General features: G+C 37.3%; 1 protein-coding gene across 6 annotated transcripts in view; it reads right to left on the minus strand.

The window, feature by feature from the left end:
- The window catches only part of VWA8 (von Willebrand factor A domain containing 8), a 342103-nt gene that overhangs the window by 116765 nt on the left and 197672 nt on the right, over window positions 1-27666 (minus strand). For all 6 annotated transcript variants that reach the window (XR_003519024.2, XR_003519025.2, XM_027588721.2 and 3 more), the window contains 7 exons: window positions 26617-26752; window positions 24141-24260; window positions 22508-22713; window positions 20921-21072; window positions 4863-4971; window positions 3800-3938; window positions 2332-2531 (listed from right to left, as the gene is read on the minus strand). Coding sequence is in view for 4 of the 6 variants with exons in the window: in XM_027588721.2 (XP_027444522.1) it covers window positions 2332-2531; window positions 3800-3938; window positions 4863-4971; window positions 20921-21072; window positions 22508-22713; window positions 24141-24260; window positions 26617-26752 (1062 nt within the window). In the remaining 2 variants the exon portion in view is untranslated. The remainder of the gene's footprint in view (window positions 1-2331; window positions 2532-3799; window positions 3939-4862; window positions 4972-20920; window positions 21073-22507; window positions 22714-24140; window positions 24261-26616; window positions 26753-27666) is intronic.

Here is a 27666-nt window from a genome sequence, read left to right on the forward strand (position 1 = left end):
TCTCCTTGAGAGGCTCATCACTTGCTTTCTGGGATACCACACTCCCTAGTCTGTCCACTTACTTCACTGGCCACTCATCTTTAGTCGCCTTGGCTGATTTTCCCTGTATCTCCCTGATTTCTTACTATTTCATTGCCCCAGAGCTTGGACTTCTCTACTCACACTCACTCCCTTGGTGACCTCTTTCAGCCTCATGGTTTTCAGTAACATTTGTCTGCCAAGGACTCCCAAATTTATATTTCCTGTTCTGATCTCTCCACTGAACTCCAGGCTCATCTACTTGGATGTCTAACAGGCATCTCAGATTTAATCAAATGTCTAATCCCTCCCAAATCAATTCCTCATCTCAGCTGATGGAGACTCTGTCCCTCCAGTTGCTCAGGTCCTAAATCTTGAAGTTGCCCTTAATTAACTATACCCTCTTTCACCCCATGCATTTGATCTGTTAGGAAATCCTGTTGGTTCTACCTTCAATATACATCCAGAATCCATCATTATTGACAATCTTCATTCTCTAAACTGCAATGATCTATTGCTGGATCAGTGCAAAAATTTCTTAACTAGTCTCCTTCATTCTGCCTCAGCACCTACAGACTATTCACTGCAGAGGAGCCAGAGAAGTTCTTAAAAATATGCTACTTAAAAAAATGCTACACTTCTGCTTAAAACGCTTAAAACGCTCTAACACCTTCCTCTTCCACCCATAGGCAGGGCCCAGGACATTACAATGGTCGATGAGGCTCTGCACAATCTGCTTCTCCATCCCTTGCACTATGCCCCTTCCCCAATCAGCTGAGCAACCTCTGTGACCTCACCTCCCTATACTTTCCCCCTCACTCAAATCTTCCCCACCACACTTCTTTAAAGATGGAACAAAAGTATGCTCCAGCCTCTGGGCCTTTGAACTTACAATTCCCTTTGCCTAGAACTCTCTTATTTTAGATATCTGTTCTCCCCCTCACTTCCCTAAAGTCTTTGCTTAAGTATCCCCTCTTCATTTAGGCAATCCCTGCCCATCCACCCTATTTTAAATGGCAACCTTCCTCCAGCCTTCTCTTTTACTGTCCCTTGCTTCTCATCTTCTAACTTGAAATATAATTTAATGATTTCTTTTGCTTATTGTCTACCTCCCTGCACCAGAATGTAAGCTTTTCAGGACAAAGATTTTTGTGTTTTGTTTGCTGCAGCATCTCCAGGAATAAGCACATGATATATATTTGCAGAATGAATAATATGCTCGGTATGGTGGATACTAGGTGGATAATAGGTATGCAAAAACATTACACTTCCTTCTATTGGTATAGTACAGAGTAACTTAGACCTTTAGAATTCTCACTAATTGCAACACAGCCTGCTTTTTGATCTCTACCTTCTGTTTGGAATTATTTTAAGCTTGACTCTAAGCATCTGTACGACCTTGAGCATCATTACATACCAAAGGATCTCAGTGTAGTCTTACAGTAAACTGAAGGTTTATGTCCTACCAAAATTCATATGTTGAAATCCTAAACCCTGATGTAGTAGGAGGTGGGGCTTATGGGAGGTAAGCAGGTCAGGAGGGTGGAGTCTTCATGAATGAGGTTAGTGCCATGAGACACCGAGGAGATCCCCTGCTCTTTCTGCCGAGGGAGGTTACAGTGAAGACACAGCGGTTTAGGAAGTGGATTCTCACCAGACACCAGATCCAGATCTGCTGGTCCTTGATCTTGTTCTTCCCAGCCTCCAGAATGGTGAGGAAGCATTTCTATGGTTTGTAAACTAGCTAGTCTGTGCTCTTTGTGTGACAGTAGCCCGAACAGACCAAGACAAGTCCATTCACTATATTTATACGGCTATCTCTACATGAAGAAGGTCATTCAGGTTTCAGATAAAATGTCATCATCCAAGAGGAGCACTCTTTAATATTGTTCACTCTTCCACCTCCTCCTACCCCACCCCTATCACTCCCTAGGACATTACCTTGTTTCTACACAGCACTTAATCACTACCCGAGACGGGTGCATTTATTTGTTGGCTTCCTTTGTCGTTTATCTCCCCAGAGAGAATGTAAGCTTCACAACAAAGAATTATCTGGCCTCAAATGTCATCAGTCCTGAGGTTGAGAAACCCTAATTTACAGGCTTCCAGAATCACAGGTCATGTCGAAGTCTCTGCAGAGAGGAAGATATTAGCCTACCTTTGCGGTCCTGACAAAACACAACTCTGATCCCTCTCCTCGATCTTTACGAAAGCAGTATTTTTACTTACAGGCTGCAAGTCACTCTTGCCTTTTCCTTCAGATAGCTCACTGTTGGCATAATTGTACCATGTAAGCAGCCTGGGATGCCTTACCTGCTGCTCATGGAGAATCACTTGACTCTTGAGGGGATTTCCCAGTGGTGCCACTGTCACAAATGGGTGCCAAACTCTACTGGCCATTCTTGGGAAGACGTCAGAAAAGTCCGCCAAGTAGCCACTTTTTCCAGACATGTTCATAAAGTATAAGGTGATGGGATTGCATGCAACTACGTAGAGGGTATTTTCCTCATTTTCTGTAATGACAAAAAGGTGTTAATTTTGTGGTCTGCATGAGATTTTCTGACTGGTCCAGAGGTCCGGTGAAATCTGAATCATGAGACAGTGCACAGTTGGAACTCAGAGGATGACTTGTAGACAGACTGATTAGGAGATAGACATATATAGAAATTAACTCTGATTCTAAGCTTTTCTCTCACAAATACAGAAGAGGTAAAAAAACAACGAAAAAACAACAAAAACTCTAGTCTGCATATGCGGACAATACTGAAAGAGAGAGTTAAATGATAGGAAGGGCAGCATCTGGGTTTTGTTTTTAAGGGCTAATTCTGACTAACAGCAGCTGCCTGGAAGGTTGTTTTGAAACGGCAAAGGCCAGGACAAGGTTTCACCAGAAAAGCGTCCTGATTAGCCAAGCCTCTCGTAGGCGTGGGCCGAGGATCACGGCATACTTACTTCCTATCCCAAAAGATGCAACAAGGGCCAAAGTTCAAACTTTATCCGCAAAATCCATATTTATTCTCTACTAGTGAATGTAAAATACCTTCACAAGAGCACCAGTCTGTTACCAAAAAACTTTGTATATTTTTAAAGCACATATTTTTATTCAACAAAGCTGATTTTAGGAATAAACAATATTCATAGAAGTTATATGAGCAAAAAACTTGCCTCTGTCTTTTCGCCTCAACAATCCCCATCTTAGGCAAGTGACTTTCTCCTTTTCCTCTGTCATCACCTCTGTTTAACAGGATCTTAGTAACTGCCATCAATTGAAAACTTCTGCCAAAACGTACCCAAGGGCACACTGCATGTATCAGTAGGTAATGGCAATAGTCCAGAAATGTAGATGCCAAAAATTCACATCCTTTATTTGCCATTCTTTACAATAAGTTTAATGATTGCAAATTACTCCAGCCCTGCTTTCGTAGTTCATGTAATCATCAAACTGGAATCCCAGCCCCCAAATCCAATGTTTCTCTTTTTCTTTTTCCCTTCTATTTTTAGCACAGGCCTGGGTGTGTTTAACTTTGTGCTACAACTGTAATGAGTAACAGACATATGCATACAAACTTAGCAGGGCCTATGTGGATACCATAATAGTATTTTGTTAGATTGTTATAGGAAATTAGTTCTAAATTACATACAATTACTATCCAATCCAAAAATGACACAGTTACTGAGTCTATCATGGACTTCTTGATGTTTAGAGGTTCTTTTAATCCCTCTTTTTTAAAAAAAAAAAATCAGTGCAGGAAGGAAAAATCAAAAGAATAAATTGACATACCACGTGATGTAGCAATGTCACAGATTAAGTTAATTTCATCCAATGGTAACTTCCAGGAGGCACATTCTTCAGTAAAGGTTTGAGATCTTTCTTCATATCTTTCTATTGGATACTCCTGTATGTTTATAAGGGCTGGACCCTATAATAAAGTAGTTATCTGGGTTAAGGAATTTAGGTAGTTACCAAAATGTAGAAAGGCTAAAGTTCTTCGAAAATATAGAGTGTAAATTCAAATACTCAATCAACATCATGAATTACCGCATCTAATTTTATTGACTGACATGGTACCTATAACAATAATACCACATACTTGCATTTATAAATGCTTTCATTTGTGCTATCTGTTTTAATTTCTCACTTTCTTTTCTGTTTACTCACAAAATATACCAGATGTAAAATCCCATAGGTTTCTCATTACTTCATTCCTTCCTAAGCCAAGAGCAAGTTTGAACTGCAAGTATTAGGACCCAGGGCTGCTTTTGTGCGACCCCAGCAAATGGAATAGCAGCAGCAGAATCTGCATGGCCGGAAACAGTTACTATCTGGCCCTTTACAGAAAAAGTTTGCTGATCCTACTTGGCTATGTAGCTGCCAGCAACAGGGGTGGTGGTAGAAGCAGAAGCACTGATCTTGAGACTGAAAATCCAGTGGTGGCCCGTTGACTTCTGTTTCTTCTGTCCTTTCTGATGATTTTATAAGCATCCAATTCCCCACAGTAAATCCCTTTCTGCTTGAAATACCTAAAGGAGTTTCTGTTGCAACTAATGATTGATACTCTTTCCCTTTGCCTTTTTACACGGAAACAAGTATCCTGGAGTCAGTGTCCTAGGATAACACACAACATACCTGACTCTAACTCAGGTTAGCTCTTAGGAATTCTATTAGCCACTAGGAATGATCTACACTGAGTTCCTCAGAGGCCAGACTGGCTTGAGAGCTGGAGAAGCTAAATCTAAAATAACCTCAGAACAAGTCATTTCTGAGACTGTATGGGCTTTTCCCAGGGAAGATATAGAAAAATCTGTAACATTCAATATTTTAACGAGGAAATAATGATATCAACCTTTATGTCTATATGATGAGTTTCTGCTGGACACAACAGTTTTTGTATTCCATTTCTTGACTGACCAATTGTCCAGTAGCCCATGAACGTCTGCTCTGGCAGAGGCAACCTGGCAAGGATGATTTGAAAAGTGAACATTTCTTCTTGTTTCTAAGTCATTTAAAAAAAAAAAATGAGCCGTCTATTATCAACCACACAAACAAATTTAAAGAACGCTTCACTTAGAAGTGAGTTATGTTTTATTTTATTAAAAGATAGTCTATGGTATGACATTTAGAATATACTTTAAGAAGAAGATTACACTCCTGCCATTTGCAATGACATGGATGGAGCTAGAGAGTATAATGCCAATTGAAATAAGACAGAGAAAGACAAATACCATATGATTTCACTCATATGTGGAATTTAAGAAACAAAACAAGAAAGGGGAAAAAAAGAGAGAGGGAGAAATCAAGAAACAGACTCTTAACTATAGAGAACCAAAGTGATGGTTACCAGAGGGGAGGGGGTGGGGTGGGGAAATAGGTGATGGGGACTGAGGAGTGCGCTTGTTCTGATGAGCACCCGGTGATGTGTGGAAGTGCTGAATCACTCTATTGTACACCTGAAACTAATATCACACTGTATGTTAACTAACTGGAATTAAAATAAAAACTTAAAAAAAAGATTTCACATTTCTGAAACTCAGAAGGTAAGGTCCTATTCTGTTTTTACCTTGATGACAAATATAATTAAGGTTTACATATTTTCTCCTTGAATTGGTAAAATACTTAGTAATTTAACACCTCAATTCCTAGTGAAGTACAGGAAGGATTCAGAGAAAAAAATGAAACAATCCATCTATTGTTTTAGTCTATTCTTCTAAATTTGGAATCAAATAATAAATAGTACACAATACTACAAGTCACATATTTCTAAGTTGTACAGGGCAAGTTTCATAGAGTGTATTTTAGTACTTTCATCTTCCCTCCCCCTCCTCCTCTTCTTCTTCTTCTTTTCCTTTGAAGTATAATATACATACAGAAATGTTCACACCAATGTATCACTTAGCCCTGAATGCACCGCTGTATCTAGGTCATTATCTCCACTAAGGGAGCTACTATCCTGACTTCGAATGGAATTATTCTGTGTTTAGATTCCTTTTTATTTAAAGTGACTTTTACATAAAGTGATTTGTCAAAATACGGCAGTGCTAAACTATAAAAGCACAAATTTTTGAGAATAAAGCCTTCTCATTTTAATCATACTATCTCTTCTTCGAATCTTTTTTATTAAAAATTTTTTAAGATTTTATTTATTTATTCATGACAGAGAGAGAGAAAGAGAGAGAGAGAAGCAGAAAGGGAGAAGCAGGCTCCCAAGGAGCAGGGAGTCCGATGCGGAACTCGATCCCAGGACCCTGGGATCATGACCTGAGCCGAAGGCAGACGCTTAACCATCTGAGCCACCCAGGCGCCCTCTTCTTTGAATCTTTAAAAAGAGAACCATTACTTTGTCATTTATTATAAATTTCTTATTCTATGGTAAGTTAAGGTAAAAAATGATTCAGAGTTAAAAAGTCATTTAAAAATAAAGCATGTGGAACTATAAATTGAAATACGTGCTTGGAATGAGTTTGATGATTATTAAAAGAGTATATATTAAAAAAGAGTATATATTTTCATTTAGTAATTATTTTATTTTCACTAAAAGGAGTACACATATTTCCCTATGCGTAATACGACCATGTAAGGCTCAGATAGTTTTTGCATAAAATAATGGAACCAAGCATTCTGGTAATAGGCTTCTTGTCCCTTTGAAATGCTAATGTTTAACATACACAGAAAAGAACTTTACAGCAAAATTCTTCTAATTCATATGACATAAATCTCTCAAAAGGAGGTACGTGCTTTTTTATCTATCATCTAAAATACATTTTAAGTGTCTGGACAATTACCCAGATTGGTCAGCCACTTCCCTATTTTTACTAGAAATGAGGTGGGAGGGACACTGAATCAGGGGATTTACAGCTATTGTGTTTTTTCTTTTAAATGTAATAAAAACACATTTCAGTGTCAAAGGGGCAGATCTTGAAAACATGCTGCAGACTAGACTCTCTCTCTCCTTGTTTAGGGAATGAACAGCATTCTTCACTTGTTTTCAGCAGTTCACCAAAGGAGAATTAGATCTCCAAATAAAGAGAAAACAAAGGACGGACACACCTAATTTCCCTTTAGACTGGAGACAGTGTAACAAAATGCAGGAGGCCTGTGTTCTAGTTCTTCTATTAACTAGCTCTGCAAATGTGGGAAGAGAAAAGTCAGCTAATTTCTCCGAGTGTTAATTTCTTCCTTTGTGAAATGAAAGGGATGATCTGCAAGGTTCCTTATAGATTGAGGAGTCTCTGATGATCTATCACGGGAGCGAGTAGAGGGAAGTGTCAGTGCTAGATTCAAGAGCCTTGCAGTACCTTTGTGCTCTGAAGTGAAAATACTCAGAATGAAAATACCTATACCTACCAACAGGATCAGTGCTCTTGATAGATAAGTATGCTTTATTAAAGCTTATAAAACAGGCTCTAAATACATCCCAAATTAGCTCTTTGAAGACAAGAGAAACAGTTACATATCTTGAAATCTAATTAGAAGTGGACAATTGCTTTAAAAAATGATCCTTGGTTGACAGGTTATCTACCCTAAAAAATGGATCTAAAATAGCCTTTAATAATCTCACAAAAATATACAGATGCTTAAAAAAAATTCACCTCTTGAGAAAAAGTAACTTTATTCAACTTCCAGTTTTTATGGACAATTTCTGGGATGCTCATGAAATCTGGTTTGAACTTGCAAACTCATTCTAAATAATACTCATGGAAAATTAGGCTGCCTGGTTCCATCTAAAAATAGCACTAGCTGTTTGATTGGCAGCATGTGGGAAGAACCCTAAGGTACCCATATAGAAACTATCTGGAACCACATAACAAGATTGCTATTGGCAATAACGGCTCAAACCAAAAGACACACAGCAGGTATTCTGGAGTCATACAACAAACTGACTCCACCTTGCTTCTTGGTAACACGAAGTGTTGTCCTAAGACTTTTCCTGTGGGCTCCAGACTGAGGTAAACCAAAGCCCCTCATTCATTTTTCACTACTAAGTCCTCCCCATAAGCTGTGGAAAAATGTATTACTAACTCTTTCCCCTTCAATAAGTCAGTAGTCAGGGGAAAGGGGAAGCATTGTATTTGGGTGCATGAGTAAGCTTTGGAATTAGAAACATAATCAACACTAATTTGGGGCTAACTCTAAACGAATAACCAGTTAGCAAAAGACCCTATATTCCGTTACTGAAATCTGTCATCCAACTTTAACCACACTTAAATTGTTACACCTGATTTCATGGAAATGACAATGGTATTTTCCATGATTTTTAGATCTTGACACTTGTATTGTTTAACTCTATTAAAGTCTTAGCTGGAATGATGTCTGGATTTGATTTTAAGGGGGAGGAAGATGAACTTAAGGCCTATAAATAGCACTACTTTTTATCTTCAATGTCTTTCATGAATTTATGTTTTTTAAAACAATGTTTCAATTCATATGTTGTGATGTTTCTTAATCCCTGGTGGAAGTATTAATAAAGATCTAGAAGTTTTTTTTTTTTTTTAAAGATTTTATTTATTTGACAGACAGAGAGATAGCGAGAGCAGAAACACAAGCAAGGGAGCGGGAGAGGGAGAAGCAGGCTTCCCGCAGAGCAGGGAGTCCGATGCGGGGCTCGATCCCAGGACCCTGGGATCATGACCTGAGCCTAAGCCAGACGCCTAACGACTGAGCCACCCAGGTGCCCCTGGAAGTAAAAGTTTTCACTAAAAGTGGGGCGCCTGGGTGGCTCAGTTGTTAAGTGTCTGCCTTCAGCTCAGGTCATGATCCCAGGGTCCTAGGATCGAGCTCCACATCAGGCTCCCTGCTCAGCGGGAAGCCTGCTTCTCCCTCTCCCACTCCCCCGGCTTGTGTTCCCTCTCTCGCTGTGTCTCTCTCTGTCAAATAAATAAAAAAATCTTAAAAAAAAGTTTTAACTAAAAGGTAAATACCAAAATTATAACTGAGATCAAATTATATAGAAAGCAAAAAAAGAGTGTTTTCCTAAGCATGCCCACAATTCATAACATGATGCATATGGACTCCTAATACAGTCTGAATTACATGCAAGAGATTTGTCTAAGATTGTTTCCATAAAGAGGTGATCTGCGGTTTTAAAGAGTATGTTCTGGCAAATTTCTGCCTTCTCTGAACATTTGCCAATACTATTTCTGGACTCTGAAAGAAACACATGAAAAAGATTTGGATCTTTCTAGGGGCATTATGCAATTGGAAGTTGTTGACGTTCTTATTAGCAACAATTCCTAAAACATCTCCTTACCACAAGAAATACTAATTTTCACGGGAACAGTGGAACCCCTCAGGGTAGTTCCACCAACTCTCAAAACTTCATCAATTACTACCATCTTGGAGAAAAAAAAGAACAACTTTGATTTTAGCAGTCCTCACTTACTCCTAATGTTTTGGATCTAACCTCTCGTAAAAATTAGGTTGGACTGTCCAACTGAGTTTACTAGAGCCTTTCATAGAATAACCCTGACAAATATGTTCACTTTTGGCTCTTATGACTTCCTCTTACTCTCCAGCCAATTTAGGTCTTAGCCACCTTGAACTGCTACTTGCTCTTCCTGAACAAGCTATGCATTTTCATGCTTCCATGAGGCTATTACCTCTTCCCAGAATTCCTCTCTGCTATTGCTTCTTCAGTGAAATCCTTCTCAGTCTTAAGGCCCAATTCAAATGTCATGTCCCCTTGCATCTCTTGCCCTTATTTCTTTCTGAGCAGAATGAATCTCTTGCTCTTCTGGGTTTCCATGGAAATTTGCACATTTGGAACTCTTAGAAACACTTAGGATACAGTTCTGTAGAATTTGTAATTTTCAAATTTAAGGCCTGAGAGAATAAAATTTTTGAGATCAAGGTCAGAAGTGAATCCCTTGCAAATATTTATATTTATTAAAATAAAAAGTCAGCATACTTAAAAAGAGAAAATAGAAAAGCCCCTTAAAACACTTTAAATAAGTAATAATGGATATTACTACTTCCCAGTTACCCTCATTTGCTAGAAACTTCTGAGTCTCCTTGCCCTATAATCTCATACGTTGCTGGCAAGTTAATTTTGTTTTGCTGCAAATGATGTGCACACGAGTATAGGTAGGTGTGTTTCCTGTCTTTGCCTGGCTCTGCATTAGACATGATGGCTTTCGCTTTCTAACTTAGACTTGTGTTCCTCTGCCACTTAGGTCCTGCTGATGTCACAGAAATGAAGAGTAATTTGGATGCATGAGATGGAAAAAGATTTGGGGAAACCTGCTATTCTTGGCTGACCGTTCTCAAACATGCGCCCCAACATCCAGAATGACTCTGTGTGGTCTTAGTGCTGGTGCCTCGCATCACTCTGTGCCAGCAGACATCGTCAGCTTGCTCCGCACATCTCTGGCTTTCTTCCTCCTCGAAGAAGGTGCCGAAGTACGGTTCTGGGGCCTGGGATTCCTTTCTCTCCTCTTTCTTCAAGTTTTACTGCAAAAACTTCTCTTTTTCTTCCATCTGCTTTACCATCCACATCTTAGTATTTTCTAATCTTAAGTTCTTCCATTTTCTAATTATCCACATCAAGAATGACAGGGATTGGATCTTTCCCAGTTGGAAATTCCCCACACTTCCAACCCCCCACAGAAAACCTCTGTTATTTCCCACAAGAAGTACTCATAGGATGAGATAACCCTATTGTGAATATAGCACTTTGAATATAACATTGCATAGCAAGGTTGGTCGTTTACATATTTTCCCAATAAGATGAATTCATCAAGGGTAAGGCTTACATCTTACTTGAATTCTTGACTCTCTGGTACTCAGAATCCATCCATTCTGCCACTGAAATCTCTCTTGCTCTTGAGCCTCCTTTTCCTCTCCACTGCCACAGGCCGGCCCCCACTGATCATGACCCGGATAACGGCATGGACTGCTTCCAGACAGGTCTTCTGGCTGTCAGCTTCACTGCCTCTTGGTTTTTTTTTTTTTTTTTTAAAGAAAAAAACCCAAAGGAATCTTTCTAAATTACGCATTTGACCATGCTACTTTTTGGTGTCAAATTCCTCTGGGATTCCCTCTGACTCTTCTCTCCCTTTTAGCCCCATCACAAGGCATGCCCTCACTCCACCCTCTGAGTCACCAAACTACTTGCAGTTTCCAAAATGCACTGTGGCCTCTTAAAACTGTCTCTGCTTTAAGTGTTTTCTTCTTTATTTGCCTGGAGAAGGCCTAGTAATCCCTTAAGCATTCAGCCTGGTTAATCCTCCCTCTCCCCCAGGGCAGAAGGCAGCAATCCTACCTCTCTGATTCAATCTCTAGTGTGACTCTAACAGACCACAAGTCACTCTTTACTTGAGTGCTTCCCCAATTAACTGTGACCTCCTTGAAGGCAGATATGAAGCCTTCATCACCTTTGTATTTCTGACTCCCTACCTAGTGTGTACTGATATGAGAATCAAAGGCAAAAGAAAAAATTAAATTTCCTTACTGCCTACAGCCCCTTGACAAGTCTTTGAAACAGGTAGAGTGACCTTCCTCTGGGAGCTCAGCTTACTGGATGTTGACACTTTGCTAAGGGCAAAAGGCAATCTTAGCCCGACCCCCCCAAGATCCTCTAGGTCTTCTTGAACATATAAAAATTCCTTTGGAAACGTCCTTTATCTCTATCCCCCAAGATACATGTTAGCAATCATCCTCTAAACATATGGCCCACTGATAGACATCTGAAGGGTCTCCTGACTGAGAGTTTACTAAACAGTAATCAATGACCTTTTCCTAACAGCAGCTAGCCCCCTCAGGATCCTGGAAACCTTGTTTCTAAAACAGGCTGGAGGCTTGTGCTGTCCCTAAGCCCCTCCCAACTTGAAAGTATATAACGGGCCACTCCTCATGACCCCAGTGCAGCTCTTCCTGCCCACGGGTCCTGTCTCTGTGCTTTAATAAAACCACCTTTTGCACCAAAGACATCTCAAGAATTCTTTCCTGGTCATGGGCTCTGAACCCCACCACTTTAAACCGCATCATTTATCACATAAATGCTCAATAGTGTTTCTTTTTCTTTTTTAAAGATTTTATTTATTTATGACAGAAAGAGAGCACAAGCAGGGGGAGGGGCAGAGGGAGAGGAAGAAGCAGGCTTCCTGCTGAGCAGGGAGCCTGATGCGGGGCTCAATCCCAGGACCCTGAGATCATGGCCCGAGCCGAAGGCAGACGATTAACCGACTGAGCCACCCAGGCGCCCAATAGTGTTTCTTAAATAAATGAATGCTTGGCTACATCAGAACGGCCAACATCTTTACCTACTTGTTTCTCATCTCAATGGCAAGTTGCAAACCACTATAGCATTCTTCCCCCATTGCGTCCTGACTACATGACTCTCAATAAATGATGCAATCTACTTTGCAGGTGTATTTTGAAGAGTTACAGGTGGAGATGGATTTCTATGCAGGCAGGTGACAGGTATCACCTGCAAATGTTCAAGGAATCCAAGGATAACTCTGGGAGAATTTAAGATGAGTATGAAAGAAAATTCATAGACCTTAATGATTTCTATGTAGATTGGTTATATTTTAAATTTTTTCTGCACCTTCATAAAGGAGTTGAAAGCAAATGAAATGGCCATGAAGCTACTTTATAATATACCAAGAGAATATGGGGCAAGGCCATGAAACTATAAAACCCAATACCACCCTTCTGCTCATAACAGTTCTGGGATGTCATTATGTAAATCTTATTACTTTTGAACACTAAAAGCTCTTTTATGAAATGAAAGTAAATAATCACACAGAGTGGAATTGTACACCTTAGAACTCCATGATCAGCCCCGTGAACTCATTTGTAAAAACCAAGACTATAAAAAGAAAATGATAGCATATAATAATTTGGAAAATGGAAGGAGAAGCACAAAACTTTAAGAGATTCTTAATTTAATGCAATAAACAGTAAACTGATAATTATTCCTATTTTCAAAAACAAAACCTAATGAAATTACTCCAAAGAGAGGCTCCGGTTGGAACGCTCTCTTTGATGCCTCTGCTACCCCAAAGTTGGTTTTGGTCAGAGAAGCAGCTGCTGTTGATGTTCCAATTACACAGGGTAAGTCTTTAACATAGAAAACCAATTCTAGACAGATACCCTTTCAAAGACATTCATTATAGATGAAGCTGTTCTGTCTGCAAATATGTACAGCTATTTTTATTTTTGCTGCTTTAAAAGTGTTTTCTTCCCTCACTTGATATGTTTAGGTTGATGTCTACCAATGCATAGATTTACCTATATTGTGTTGAAATGCAATAGAACTGCCTGGTTAATGTGATTTGTCCTGTGCCAACGTTCCACCCTTAGAGTAGGCATTGCAGTGCAGTGCACCAGAGGCAAAGATGCCCAAATGTAGCAATCTCAGAATAGACCTTTATTTCATCATTTTTATTTTATTTAAATAAGAAAACAAAATGAATAATTCCAGTGCCTAGATAGGTGGTAGACATTTAAAAAATACAATATAGAAAATAAAATGCATGTTAGGATATTAAAACAGTACAGAAAGTGAGTCTTCCTTTCTCTACTCCAGGGCCTCTCTCTATGGCAACTACTCTCAACAGCTACAACTGTATTTTTATTTATTTTCTTTAAAGATTTTATTTATTTATTTGACAGAAAGAGAGAGACACAGCGAGAGAGGGAACACAAGCAGGGGGAGTGGGAGAGGGGGAGAAGTAGGCTTCCCGCAGAGCAGAGATGGGGCTCGATCCCAGGACCCTGGGATCATGACCTGAGCCGAAGGCAGAGGCTTAACGACTGAGCCACCCAGGCGCCCCTACCACTGTACTTTTAAATTGCTTAAAATGTGAACCTATTTAAGAAGTTTAATAAAAATACTGGCTGGGGTGCCAGTCGGTTAAGCATCTGGCTCTTGATGTCAGCTCAGGTCTTGATCTCAAGGTTGTGAGTTCAAGCCCTGTGCTGGGTTCAATGCTGGGTGTGGAGCCTACTTTAAAAAAAAAAAAAAGTTTAAAAAAAATGGCTAATACGGACCCAGAACTTATTAATTCAAAGTTACCTTATTTTGCCTGAAAAATAAAATTAAAAAAAATTTAAGAGAGCATTTGAAAGCAGAGAGAGAATACAGATGTCAACAGGACATCAGAAGAGTAATTCCAATTGGGCTTATTCATTAGCTATGGGACACTTTTTATTTTTATTTATTTTTTTTAAAGATTTTATTTATTTGAGAGAGACACAGCAAGAGAGGGAACACAAGCAGGGGGACTGGGAGAGGGAGAAGCAGGCTTCCCGCTGAGCAGAGAGCTGGATGCGGTCCCAGGACCCTGGGATCATGATCTGAGCTGAAGGCAGATGCTTAACGACTGAGCCACCCAGGCGCCCCATGGGACACTTTTTAAATGCAGTCACACATTAACAGTCATTTTTAGATGGGCAGTCTGTCTGGCAACAGCATTTTTATATGTCTGAAAGTGATAATCATATTTAAACAAATGTATAAAGACACAAAGTATTGATATCAGTGTCTGTATTCTCTATGAGAACACTTTATATGCATTATAAATCTGTTCATTAAGCTTAGAATAAATAAGTTAGCCCCAAATCTCAAGGAACAAAAAGAATGGAGAAAGAATGCAGAAAAAGAGGGGCTGGGGAAGGAGTGTTATATATGCTCAAATCTAGTTCATTACAGATATGTGTTGCCCCTTGAAGAACACGGGTTTGAAACGTCCAACTTACGTGCAGATTTTTTTAAAAATAAATACAGTAAGTACACTGCTGTAATAACATTTTCTTTCTCTGGCTTCCTTTATTGTAAGAATACAGTAATAATACATATAACATACAAAATATGTGTTAATCAACTGTTTATGTTACTGGTAAGGCTTCTGGTCAACAGTAGGCTATTAATGGTTAAGTTCTGGAGGAGTCAAAAATTATATGAGGATTTCTGATTGCATGAGGGGTTGGTGCCACTAATCCCCATATTGTTCAAGGGTCAACTGTACTTCTTTTCAATAAACTTGGGAAGAAATTCTTTTAAAAAGAACCCCCTTTCAGAGAAATGTCTCTTTTATTAAGAAAAAAACTGGAAAGAAAAAATTCTCAGTGCATGAAATAACATATAGAATCACAGGAAAAGATCCATAGGAATTAATGCAATGGTTATCTCCAAATGGTGAGATTATAAGTGTTTTAATTTTCTTTTTGCTAATTTACTTTAAAAATAAATGGGACATCATTCTTCATTTAGTAAATATGCATCATAAGGAAATACATATAAAACCTTTTTAATTTCCTCAAATTTTTATTCCCCTTGGCTAATACAAATAAATGGTTGGTAGATAATAGGTAGTTTGCCAGTGACAAATAGGCAATCAATGCTTTGGAAAAAAAGAAACTAGCTTAAGGAGCACCTGGGTGGCTCAGTTGGTTAAGCATCCAACTCTTGATTTTGGCTCAGGTCATGATCTCAGGATTGTGAGATCCAGCCCCGCATAGGGCTCTGCTCTGGGCGTGGAGCCTGCTTAAGCATCTTTCTCTCTACCTCTGCAACCCCTGTACTGGTGCTCTTTCTCTCAAAACAACAACAACAACAAACAAACAAGCAAACAAAAAACAAAACGCCACCAAACAAACAAACCAACACAAAAAAAGAAACTAGTTTAAGAATGAACTGTGGAATTTAAGAAACAAGGCAGAGGATCATAGGGGAAGAGAGGAAAAAATGAAACAAGATGAAACCAGAGAGGGAGACAAACCATAAGAGACTCTTAATCTCAGGAAACAAACTGAGGGTTGCTGTAAGGGAGGGGGTGGGGGGATGGGGTGGCTGAGTGATGGACATTGGGGAGGGTATGTATTGTAATGAGCACTGGGTATTATATAAGACTGATGATTCACAGGCCTGTACCCCTGAAACAAATAATATATGTTAATTAAACAAAAGAATAAACTAAGCAGCATTAAAAAAGAAATCAACAGAGTTGAGGACAAAGAATTTAGAGTAAGAAAGATGTCATTTAAATATTTTATAGACATGTATGCCTCTTAGGGAAGACGGAGAGAAAAACACATAATGATAACTTCAGAGGGTAGAGATAATTTCTCCGAAAGTTTGATTTATTTAAAAATGACCATAACCTTTTCCCCCCTCATTTTATTTATTTTTTTAAAATTAACACATAATGTATTATTTGTTTCAGAGGTACAAGTCTGTGATTCATCAGTCTTACACAATTCACAGCATTCACTACAGCACACGCCCCCCCCCCCCATTGTCCAACACCCAGCTCCCCCATCCCTCCCAACCCCTCCACTCCAGCGACCCTCAGTTTGTTTCCTGAGATTAAGAGTCTCTTATGGTTTGTCTCCTTCTCTGGTTTCGTAAAAATGACCATAACCTTTAAGAAGATTCCATAAATTAGTTTTGTGTTGCAAATCAGGAAGGAATAATGGCCAGTATGTTTTTTTATATATGGCAGCCAAACAAAGTTTTACCTTGTGTTTTACTTCATGATCCTTCACTATGCAAAAAAGAAAGGGAAAACTTAACTGGGAATGAAGGGGTCTCTCAAATGATCTTTGTTGTGCCAAAAGTCTATGTTGATCCACTTTTTGACTGACTTTTCATTGTGAAATATCACTGGGGGCTACACGCCCCCCAAATCTGAATCAATCATAACTCTGTGAAGAGTTACACGTATATGACATCATAGTCAGCAATGTTTCTAAGTTGCTTACCTAAAATCTAAGGGCCCTTTTAAACCAATTTCAGTAATTTTCAGTATCCAAAGAGTAACTCTGAATTGTAATTTGCTTATCAATCTGCCTTCATTTGTCTTTAGAATTGGAATTAAAATTATGTATATGTATAGTATTTGCCCCATTAGCCTTCTAACCTTAAGCAATTGACATAAGTTCTCCATGTCTCAAATTCCTCATCTACAAAATGCAATAATATTATATGTGTGTGTGTGTGTGTGTGTGTGTGTGTGTGTGTATATATATATATATAACATTATATATGATAGGTTTGTTATGAGGATTATCTAAATTCATGTAAGAGAGTGCCTGGAAATATGCTGGGCACATAGTTATCTATAAGTTGTTTACATTACCATCATCACTATTGTTATTAATTAATATGTTTAGAGGTAGAGTATTCATAGTCCACTGTAAATCTATGAAATATTAATTCTCTCATCTTAAGAAATGTGAAGTTGAGAGTGGCATATAAATTTAAGATAATATTGTATAAGTCACTTAAAATTATGTTACAAAAAACAAGATTTTTTTTCCTTTAAAACAAATGCTTCCCTCCAGCATGTTAGAGATCATAAATTACTCTGAAACACACTTTTAAATTTAGAAGAACCAATGTGCTAATAGTATCTTTATTCCTAAATAAAAGAAACTTCATAAAATAAAAGCTCATTTTAAGGAAAAACAAGAAAACTTTGCTTTGAAATTTATTATCTATCTCTACCATAGTAGATAATTGATATGCTTCTGCTTGGATCTTTAGACCTAATTGTATGTGCGCACTCATTTCCCCTCCAACAATGACATCTGAAACTCTAGCTCAGATTATTTCTTTAAGAGCTCAGATTTTAACCCAAATCCTTCTATCTCTGCCTAAATTTCTCCCAGTGTGCCTCCTTATTTGGCTATGTCTGCCATCTCTTTGGTCTATCCTATCTATCAGAAACTGAAAAGGGAACAATAAAAAAACAAACAAACAAACAAAAAACCTCAGGAAGTACTAGTGGGAAGAGGCCAATGTAATGTGGGGGTCTAGGTGGCCAATTGTGATCTCAGTACTAAGAACTGGGAATATATTATAGATCAGGAATAAGAGCTGTGTTACACATGACAGGCATGGTAAAATAACCATCCAGTAAGACTCAGCCTAAAAGTATCAGGTTTAGCAAAAGTTTAGTAAAGAAGATCAGTCATATTCACCTTATAATAGGACATTGGGCCTTTTAAAAACGCACACAGACCTATGAAATAGATACCATCCTGCACTCTTTAGGAGAACAAAAGGGGAAATGCCAGCATCTCTTCTGGGAATTCACCAGAGAGCAGGAATGGGACATCACCAAACAGCCAAAATATATTCTGATTGCAGCTGAGGAAGAGGGTGTTATAGAAGACAGTACCAACAGTGCTCTAGTATCATCTGTGTCCATGTGAAAACTTCCTTGAAGTGTCTGCCTTACATCCCTTCTTAGTTATATACACTGGGTGGCCAATTATTTTTCCATCCCCATCTTAAGCGTGAATGTGAACACCTTATTCTGGAGTCAGTGTAATTTTGCTCCCATCCAATAAACAGTACGGTTGGATTAGAGAACAAGATTAAGAGGCTGTAGCAAGGATTTTTCATTTAGGGCCAAATGATATTATCAATAATTAAAACATTTTGTCTTTCTTTTTTAGGAACAGAAGCCCAATGAAGACCTTCTTCACTGACATAGTATATGCAGAGGTGGGCAGGAGCCAGCCTGGAAGAACTGGTTTAGCAAAAGGTCTAGAAAAGTCAAAGCAAATTATAAGACCACATGGGGACAACTTTAAAACTTCAGAGATCTATGTAATTACTATTAACAGTGTGCTACTCTAGGGAGAAAAAAGAAAACATTAGTATCACTCTTTTCTTATTTGTTTTTGTTTTTGCAAGGAGAGAAAATTAAGATTACATTAAAATGCAAAGGATGTTAGAATAGGAAGCAATCTTATCAATAAAGTTAACCTTATTAATTTTATGAAAATGACCCTATATTCTGGCCTCACTAGGGCAGTCTTATTTTACATCTCTTTTTACAGTAATTATTAAATGCACCCCCTTCCATTGTTAAACATGTACTAATTGGATGCTGTCTAATATAATTATGCTATCTAAAATGCCCTCATTTTACCAACAGGCTAAGATGTGTTTCTCCATCACTGACCAGGCACACAGGTTGAATATGTGACTAATTGCTGAATTCCCAGGCCATTACTTTGTCACTTACTGTGCTATCCTATCCAAAGTACAGGACTGATTGTTCAACAGAAATAGACAGTATGGAACCTGTGGATTTCACTTAGAGGGCAAGAAAATTACATCACTACTCTTGAGCTGCCCTAGTCATTGCAATTTACTGGTGTGGAAAAAATGCTGTGAATGTGCGAACTGTAGTCTACTATTATCTCCAACCCAAGGGAAAATTCACTCCTCTATGAGTCTATTTTTAGCTGTATGCAGTGGGTGGACAGCTAGTTGTTTCCATCCCCATCTTAGGCATGAGTGTGACCATCTTGTTTCTCGGCTCAATGTACCGTTTCCACTCACAAGTACTAGAATTGGAATTAACTTGCCATGGCAAGAATTTTTCAGTTTAGAACTGAAGACTGGAATGAATAAGTTAAACCATTTTATCTATCTTCCTTAGAAACTTAAAATGCCAACCATTTTCTTTTGATTGATCTTACCAACTGATATGTATTTTAATTTTTATTTCAAGTTGTTCAAGCATCCAAAAAAAGTTATTTTTAAATCATAAGTCTGGTTTCCATGAAGTCAAGACTCTATAGAAATTTGTTAACAGTAAAAAAACCATCTTATTTCCAATTGAAAATAAAGACATAGTTCATAAAAAAGAAGTAAAAAACATGAGCACTTATAGAAGTCTGTATATTAAAGATAATTTCTTGAACTCTCTAATATAGAAGGTATGCTATTAAATTAGGAAACTAGTTTCAAACTGCCTACAAACACTGCTAATCAATCAGTAAAACAGTATTCTAGAGAAAATTGTAGGTATTAACAACTGACACCAAATGACTGTTTTCAAAAAAATTTACTCATTAATAATATAAACCAATTCACTGATGATTTCAAACATAACTCTATCTTGTGCTTTTACCACAAAAGGGAAATATTTGTTTCTCTTTAAGAATCCTTAAAGAAACTGTTAAAACTTTAACAATTTATTTTTATTCATATATATTCTGACAGGTTTTTATGATAACTTCAAAGAATAAATAAATAAGGATGATATATCCACTTAGGATATATATGTGTATATATGCATGTGTGTGTGTCTAGCTGGACTAATCATTAATTTATACTTAACAACTTTTTTCCAAGGAAGGTAGAGTGCCTCCTATATGAGACTAAATTTAAATAATAATTTAAAAGTAATTATTGTCCCTTGAGAATTATGGTAATTGGCTATTTTTTTTATAGAAAAGATAGCATTAGATGCATTATCAGTTGAGTGACACACATCTAAAACTGTTTTCTAGTGAATTTGCACTGACTTAATTACAAACTATATCAGCTATCTTTCTGGTAAACAACATATTTGCAAGACTCTTTACTAAGGTTAAGTACGTAGCCTATAATTACAAAATAAAGGCAGGCAATTGGCCTACATGAAACAAACCCACTTGTTTTCACTACCTCTCTCATCTGCTGAGCTGAAAGAACTAACCAACATTCTAAGTTAATATGATTATAAATTTAGAAAATGACCATAACAGAAAAACATATGGTGACATAAATAAGATCATCTTAATGAAATACATATTATCCCTTTATGTAGTTTTCATGTTTGTACCATGATTTTGCACTAGATTAGGAAATAGAGTCATAGTAATTCAACAAAAGGACAGAGACTGTTAAAGAAACAAATATTTCCCTTTATTTGATTACATTACATCTACTCATGGGACATTCGAAATAATTAAAATTCTCAATTTACAGGCCCATAAAAAAATGCATTTTGACTGAAATCCAGCCAGCAAACAGCCACACACATGTGAAAAGCTTACTCATGGAATTTCCACCCCATGTCAGTTTAGCAGCATGTAATAGTAGTTCAGAATTATCACCATTTAAGAATCAAAACGGTAACCCCCAAGCATATTTGATCAATAATGAGTTTGCCTTACTCCTTCGCCAGCTGGACACTGGTTGGTTTTGCTCCGATAGGTATCCCGTACTTGTGCAAAGTGTTAATCAAAATCTCCCTCATGTCGTTGTTGTAGGAATCGAAGTCAAACACATTCCTAACCACAGTGGAGAGACCTTCAGTGGGAAATTTCTGTATTAAAAAAAAAAAATTCCCTTATGACACATGTGATTATTTATAAAACTGACAGAACAATAATGATCGAATCAACTGTAGCAGATATTTACAAGCCTTGTCAGGTAACAAGATAGGAGGAATATATACATTTTCCTTTTAATGTTTGCTCTGATAACAATTTCCTTTTCAAAAAAATATTAGAATTTGAAGGAGAATAGTTCCTTCTCTCAAATGCTAAATCAGTGATGAGATACTGTTTAGTGACTTCCACTGCCTTTAAAAATGAGTAGTAGATTGACTAAATAAAAAAAATACTATTTATATAGAGCAGTGTTGAATATCTATACAGAAGTAGAGAAGTCACAGGTCTATGAATAAATGAAAGGAAAGATAGAGGAGCAAGAAAAGAAGAGAAGAACAGAAAGTACAGTGAACAGACAAACAGGGAATAGAAGAGGGAAAGAAAAATACTACTAACTGAGATTTACACTGGCTGGGTACTCTGGGTCCTCTATTGGCTCTGTCTTGATTTTCTTTAGGCTCTGGGATCTGAGCTGAGCTTCTCATGGTTTAATATGCAGAATGAAGTTTTTCCTTAGAAAAGCCTCCTTAGATTTTCCTTAGAGAGTTGGGGATAGGTCAGAGGTCAAGAGTCATTAGGTTGTGACTTTTTGCTCAGAGACCATTATTTATTATAAAAGTAGAACTGACCTGGGTTTTTTATTTTCTATACCAAGATGGACTATACACTGTATTTGGCTACAAAGAACTGCATTTTCCTGTCCATTTATTCTATCTTATAGAACTTTCTTGCAGTCTTTACAGGCATATCATGAATACTGTTAGTTCCTACTGAGTTTTCTATCTCCACATTTTTTGTTTTCAAAATGGAAATATTTTGGGGTGCCTGGGTGGCTCAGTCGCTAAGCATCTGCCTTCGGCTCAGGTCATGATCCCAGGGTCCTGGGATCGAGCCCTGCATCGGGCTCCCTGCTCCGCGGGAAGCCTGCTTCTCCCTCTCCCACTCCCCCTGCTTGTGTTCCTGCTCTCACTGTGTCTATGTCAAAATCTCTGTCAAAAGAAAAAAAAAAAAAAAGGAAATATTTTTCACTCAGATACCACATCCTTGTGGTATAAAGTCGAACAGTGGTAAAGTTTCCCTGCTGTCTCACTCTCTAGTCTTCCCTCACCCCCCCAAAAAACCCCACCGAATTTCCTAGCTCTTGGTAATGGCCATGGCATATAACCTTGCCTAAGTCAATTCAAACACTAATGTAAACTGCTCGTCAGTCTTCCAGATTTAAAATTTAGATTACAAATACTTCATATCATATCATCTGCATCAGTATTATATCTTAGAAATTGAAAGACTTGGTATACATTAAGCAGTCTAAAAAAACCCAAGACTGATGGTTCCTTTCAAACCTTTATGCACAGGCATATGCCATACCTGTAAATGTTTCACTATGTTGACAACTTCTCTGGTAGAATAAGGATAGTTAATAATCCCCTGGTCAGCTAAACTCCTCAGCTCTCCAAAGGCAGCCACAAGTTTCTGAAGGATGGGTTCAGACACATTTGGTCCATATTGCCTGAGCATTTCGAGCTCTGAATGGGGTTTGGGATTATCAACTGCATGGCAGCTAAAAATATCACCTATAGGAGAAAAGAGATTCACATTTAGCATGCAAGTAATCCATTATAATACCACAGGGAATATAGAATGACCATTTAAAGAGTCATTGGTTGTTCACCAAAGCATTTCTATTTTTAGATGTGTGAAACTGCACAGAAAGCCTGCCCAATAGGATGGTATAGAGAAGAAAGCAAATGACTGAAGCAAAAGAAAAGGAAACTGAGTGATGTGTGGTTTATTCTTCACAGATTTATTTCTGTTAAAAAATTATGAAATAGGGGCACCTGGGTGGCTCAGTCGTTAAGCGTCTGCCTTCGGCTCAGGTCATGATCCCAGGGTCCTGGAATCGAGCCCCGCATCTGGCTCCCTGCTCCACGGGAAGCCTGCTTCTCCCTCTCCCACTCCCCCTGCTTGTGTTCCCTCTCTCACTGTGTCTCTCTCTGTCAAATAAATAAATAAAATGTTTATTTTATTTGTATTCAAATATTATAAAATATTTGAATACAATCTCACTGGGAGATACTCAAATAAAAAAGCCAAAAAAGAGAAGTCTGCCTGTGTCTCTGCCAATTCCACTCCCTCCCCCATAGGCACGCAGGATTAACAGTTCAGTGTATTTATTCAACTATTATGGCTATTTGTTTCACTAAATAAAAATTGAGGATTGTTTTTGGTTTTTTTAATTCAGCATATGTAAACTTACCCCATTTTTCTTAACTGCTAGATAGTATTCTATTGTCTGGATATAACAGAATTTCTTTATCTAGTCCCATTTGGATGGACATTTGGGTTGTTCCCATTGTTTGGCTACTGTAAACAATGCTATATTGCCTATTTTTGTACTTAAATCATTGCACAGGTAATTCTCCTGAATAAATTCGCTGATATGGAATTGCTAGATCAAGAATCCTACTAGGAGACTGAGCCTGCTCCATATTGAGTATGAGAATTAATGGTATCCAGAATTATCTCCTTGCTATAGAGAAGTCCTTCTAAAAGGCTCCTGATGATGAAGCTTGTCTCAGGGCCTCTCTGATCCATAAGAATCAGTCTCCTCAGAGCTGGTCTCAAACCCTCATAGTTATGGGGATGTGACAAAAGCTAAACACTACAAACCATTCCTTATTTTGTGTTTTATTCTTAGAGGCCCTAAACAACAAAGTATAGTATAATTGTTTGAGAAAATAGGCTCTGGAATCAAAGAGACTTCGACATGAAGTCAAGCTCTAATACTCTTACCTAAGTGACTCCAGAAAAAAAGGATCCCTCTGAATATCCGATATTCTCCTTCTCGAAAGTGGGGATAACAAATACTCTCACAAGATGGTTGTGATGATGACACAGTACACAGTAGCATGCAGTGACAGCCACTTCAGCATTGCTACTAAGACAATATTATTATTGTTATTGCTATTATTTTTGTTATTCTTTTCATTATTGTTTTTACCTAAAGTACCGAAGAAATCATTGCCTAAGAAAGGAAATCCAGGTCTGTTGGCCAAGACAATCATTCTAAAATCAGGATGAATCACAATAACATTTTCTCTTCCATTAACATTAGCAGAATCTGAAAAACAGAATTTCTATTTAGTCTTTATTGATATTTAATAATTCTTAAGAATATCAAGTTATAGCCTTTAAAATAATCTAAGCACTCATGCTGTTCAATCATGAAAAACTCTAAAAATCTGGTTGTCACAATTTGGTTACAGGAAAAAAAACTTTCTTGAGAAAGTTTGCTTAAGAGCAGAATACTGATAAAGCATATACTGAATTTTACAGGGACTTGTATTTTTATGTAAATTCAATGTACATCTAAAAAGCAAACATGTCCAAATATTGTCTTGCAGTATTGAAACTTGGCTTGAGATGTTATTATTCCTTTAAAAAAAAAAAAGATGAAGAGTCCATAAGGAAGGATAATCTAAAGGATACTCAAAGGATAATCCAAACATCCTTTAGATTTCATGAGATCAGTAGCTGCATCACTTTGCCTGCTGTTACGCAGCTAAGGAGTGATTCCTGTTTTAGATTTCCTACTCTCAAGCTTAAGATAGAATAAAGGCCTTTGAGCACCTAGTCAGCTCATTAGTGTAATGCCGATTTATTTCCAATTAAAGAATTCTACCTTGGTTCTTAAAATAAGTAATTGCAAGTTGATGGAAGCTTCCTTTGTGCAAATGTTTAAGGTAGTAAAGAAACTGAATATTACATTCTACTGGCTGATGTACATTTCAGATAGAACTGCTAGTCTAGACAACTCAGTTGGCAAAAACTTTATTGTGTTTTTTTTTGTTGTTGCTGTTTTCCTTTTTTCTTTCTTTCTTTTTTTTTTTTTAAGAAGGAACACTTGTCATCCGGGTTTATTTAAATTCCAGCCTTAGGCTGTTCATCTTTTAAAAAAGATAGCTGTGAAGCACCTGAAATTTTATTTGAGGTGAGTCTGTAAGAACCTACACTTAACCTTTTTGATATAATCTTTCAAATATGCCATATATTCATGTGCTAAATACAGTAAATAGTCTTAATGTATGATCCCTGTTAATTTTAGTCATGGTAAATAAAAGGGTATGCCTCATAGGCAAAGTTTAATTAGTTAATTAAAATAAAAATAACAATAAAAAATGAAAACTTAAAAAGGAAAGAAAATGGAAAACACGGCCCTAGAAGTGATACTTCAAGAAACCATGTTTAGAAGAGCCTCAGGGACTCTTCTGTTTAAAATGTTGTGTACAATTAAATTGGAGTTTAAAAATTAGAATGACTCCTTTTCTTTTAGATTACTCTTCAAAAATGTATTAGAAAATGTAGACAGTCACCAAGAGATAATCACTCCTTAACCACAATTTTGTTTCAGCAATTCTTTGTTTTCCATTCACTGTCCTCAAAATGTATCTAAAAAGGGCAGGCAGAATTCTAATCCTGAGAGTCTGAATGATCTTTCTAGTATTCAGACTGTCTAACTCAAATTCTCATTTTTCCCATAAATTCACTGTGAAGTCGATATGTTGGAATATTTTATTATTTATATTATTTATATTTTATGCTAGTTTCCTAGGCTTGGAAATGGCCATCTTCCAATGATAATGTCTAAGAAGAATCTCTCTGGTGATGCACCTGTACATTTTTAATGGGGTTTTCTTTACATATTCTCTTTGAATATTGAAGATTTTAGTTATTAGTCTCAATTTGTTTGGTTACCCTGCTATTGGCTATACATATTTTCAATGGCTAGTTACAGATGTTTAAGTCTTTTCATCACACAAAAAAATTAAATTAGAAACTAGAAAATATTCTCATGTTACATCAAACAATTTGTCTTTAGGTTAAACAGACTGATGAGACTCATCGATCTACAGTTTTCCTAACAACAAGAAAAAAAATTTAAATAGATAAATAAAAGGAAGAAGAGAGTCCAAAACAAGGATAGGGGTGTGGGTGTGTTTGTGTGTGTGTGTGTATGTGTGTGTGTGTGTGTGTGTGTGTGTAAATATATATGTAAAATCCCTGGCAATTTTTTTCTAATTATTGAGTAATAATAAATTAATTTTAATATTATAAGTCATAGAAACATGCTAAAGCTTTTAAAAAATCCAGTTAACAACAAAAGAAAATAAATTGCATAAAATAATGGAGGAATGAGAATAATGAGGATTATAGTTGGTATTCTCACAGTAGAAAAATATAAAGCTGATTTGTCTTAAAACTACTATGGGAATTTTCAAAGGTGCCTTCTGGCGATAAAAATGTGAAACAGACAAAGACAGATTCAGATGTATTGACTTTTATAAATGACTGTCAATACAGACAACTTCAGTTATAGTGAACTTATGCTTGTTACTTGCAGATAAGTAGTCAGCTAAGTGTGGGATTTGATACCAAAGATGTGAAATTTGCATATAATGAAAGTTTTTTATACTCACTTGCAACAATGCGTCTTCCATCTGCTAGAATCATTTCTCCATTTTCTACTAGAGTTTTTAAAATACAGGTGACATTTGTTGGGGCTTTGTCTGCCTCATCTACCACCAGAACATGACCCAACTTTACTGCTTTAACCTTTAAAGACAGAATATTTATCATAAACAAACAAAATGAATGCAAATGTTTTAAAATTTTTATCACTCATTGCTTTGGGTTTATAATAGTAGCTAGTTTTATTTAAGTTATGGATATACTATCACAAAAAAGTGTGTAGCAGAGCTGGAAACAAAATTTACAAATCTCCACATTGTTACTAAACTGTTAACTCTGCAGTTATCACTTTATTTCCCTTTAGCATCATATTTTTTTTTTTTTGCCAACTCCCCACTGAGCAGGGAGCCTAATGCGGGACTCGATCCGGGGACTCCAGGATCATGACCTGAGCTGAAGGCAGACGCTTAACCGACTGAGCCACCCAGGTGCCCTAGCATCATAATTATTCCTATGTTGGTGATGTTCACATTTGACACCCCAGAGTAGGGGAGATTTAAAACAAGTATAACAAATACAGAAATTAAAGTGCCATGGGAGTTAAGAAGATTGAGACATCACAATCAAGAGTGGATATTAGACCACTGCATTTGTTATGGCTCTAAAAGAATGTAGGATTTTAATAGATCAGAATGGATGGTGAGGTGGGTATTCAAGATAAAGGGAATCAATGGTCAAACTCAAGAAATCCTGGGGCATACTGAGGAAGGAGTGAGTATGAGTAGTCTATCTTCGCTGAAGCAGAGATTAAATGTAAGAAAAGAGAGAACAGGGTCTGAAAGGGTAGATCAGGTCTCTGCTACTAAAAACTTGATTGCCAGACTGAGAAATATGTACTTTATCTCATTAAATAATAAATTCATAAAGATTTATGAGTTCAGGCATGATCGGAATGAAGCTTGGAGCTACACTTTAGGACGTTCTATCTGGCAGCAATATGCAAATGGACTAAAAGGGAATTACTCTAAAAATTTGGTAAAAAAGTGGGTTGAGGGACT

The sequence above is a fragment of the Zalophus californianus genome, chromosome 3, assembly GCF_009762305.2.
Source record: "Zalophus californianus isolate mZalCal1 chromosome 3, mZalCal1.pri.v2, whole genome shotgun sequence".
In the NCBI taxonomy this organism is placed as follows: Eukaryota; Metazoa; Chordata; class Mammalia; order Carnivora; family Otariidae; genus Zalophus; species Zalophus californianus.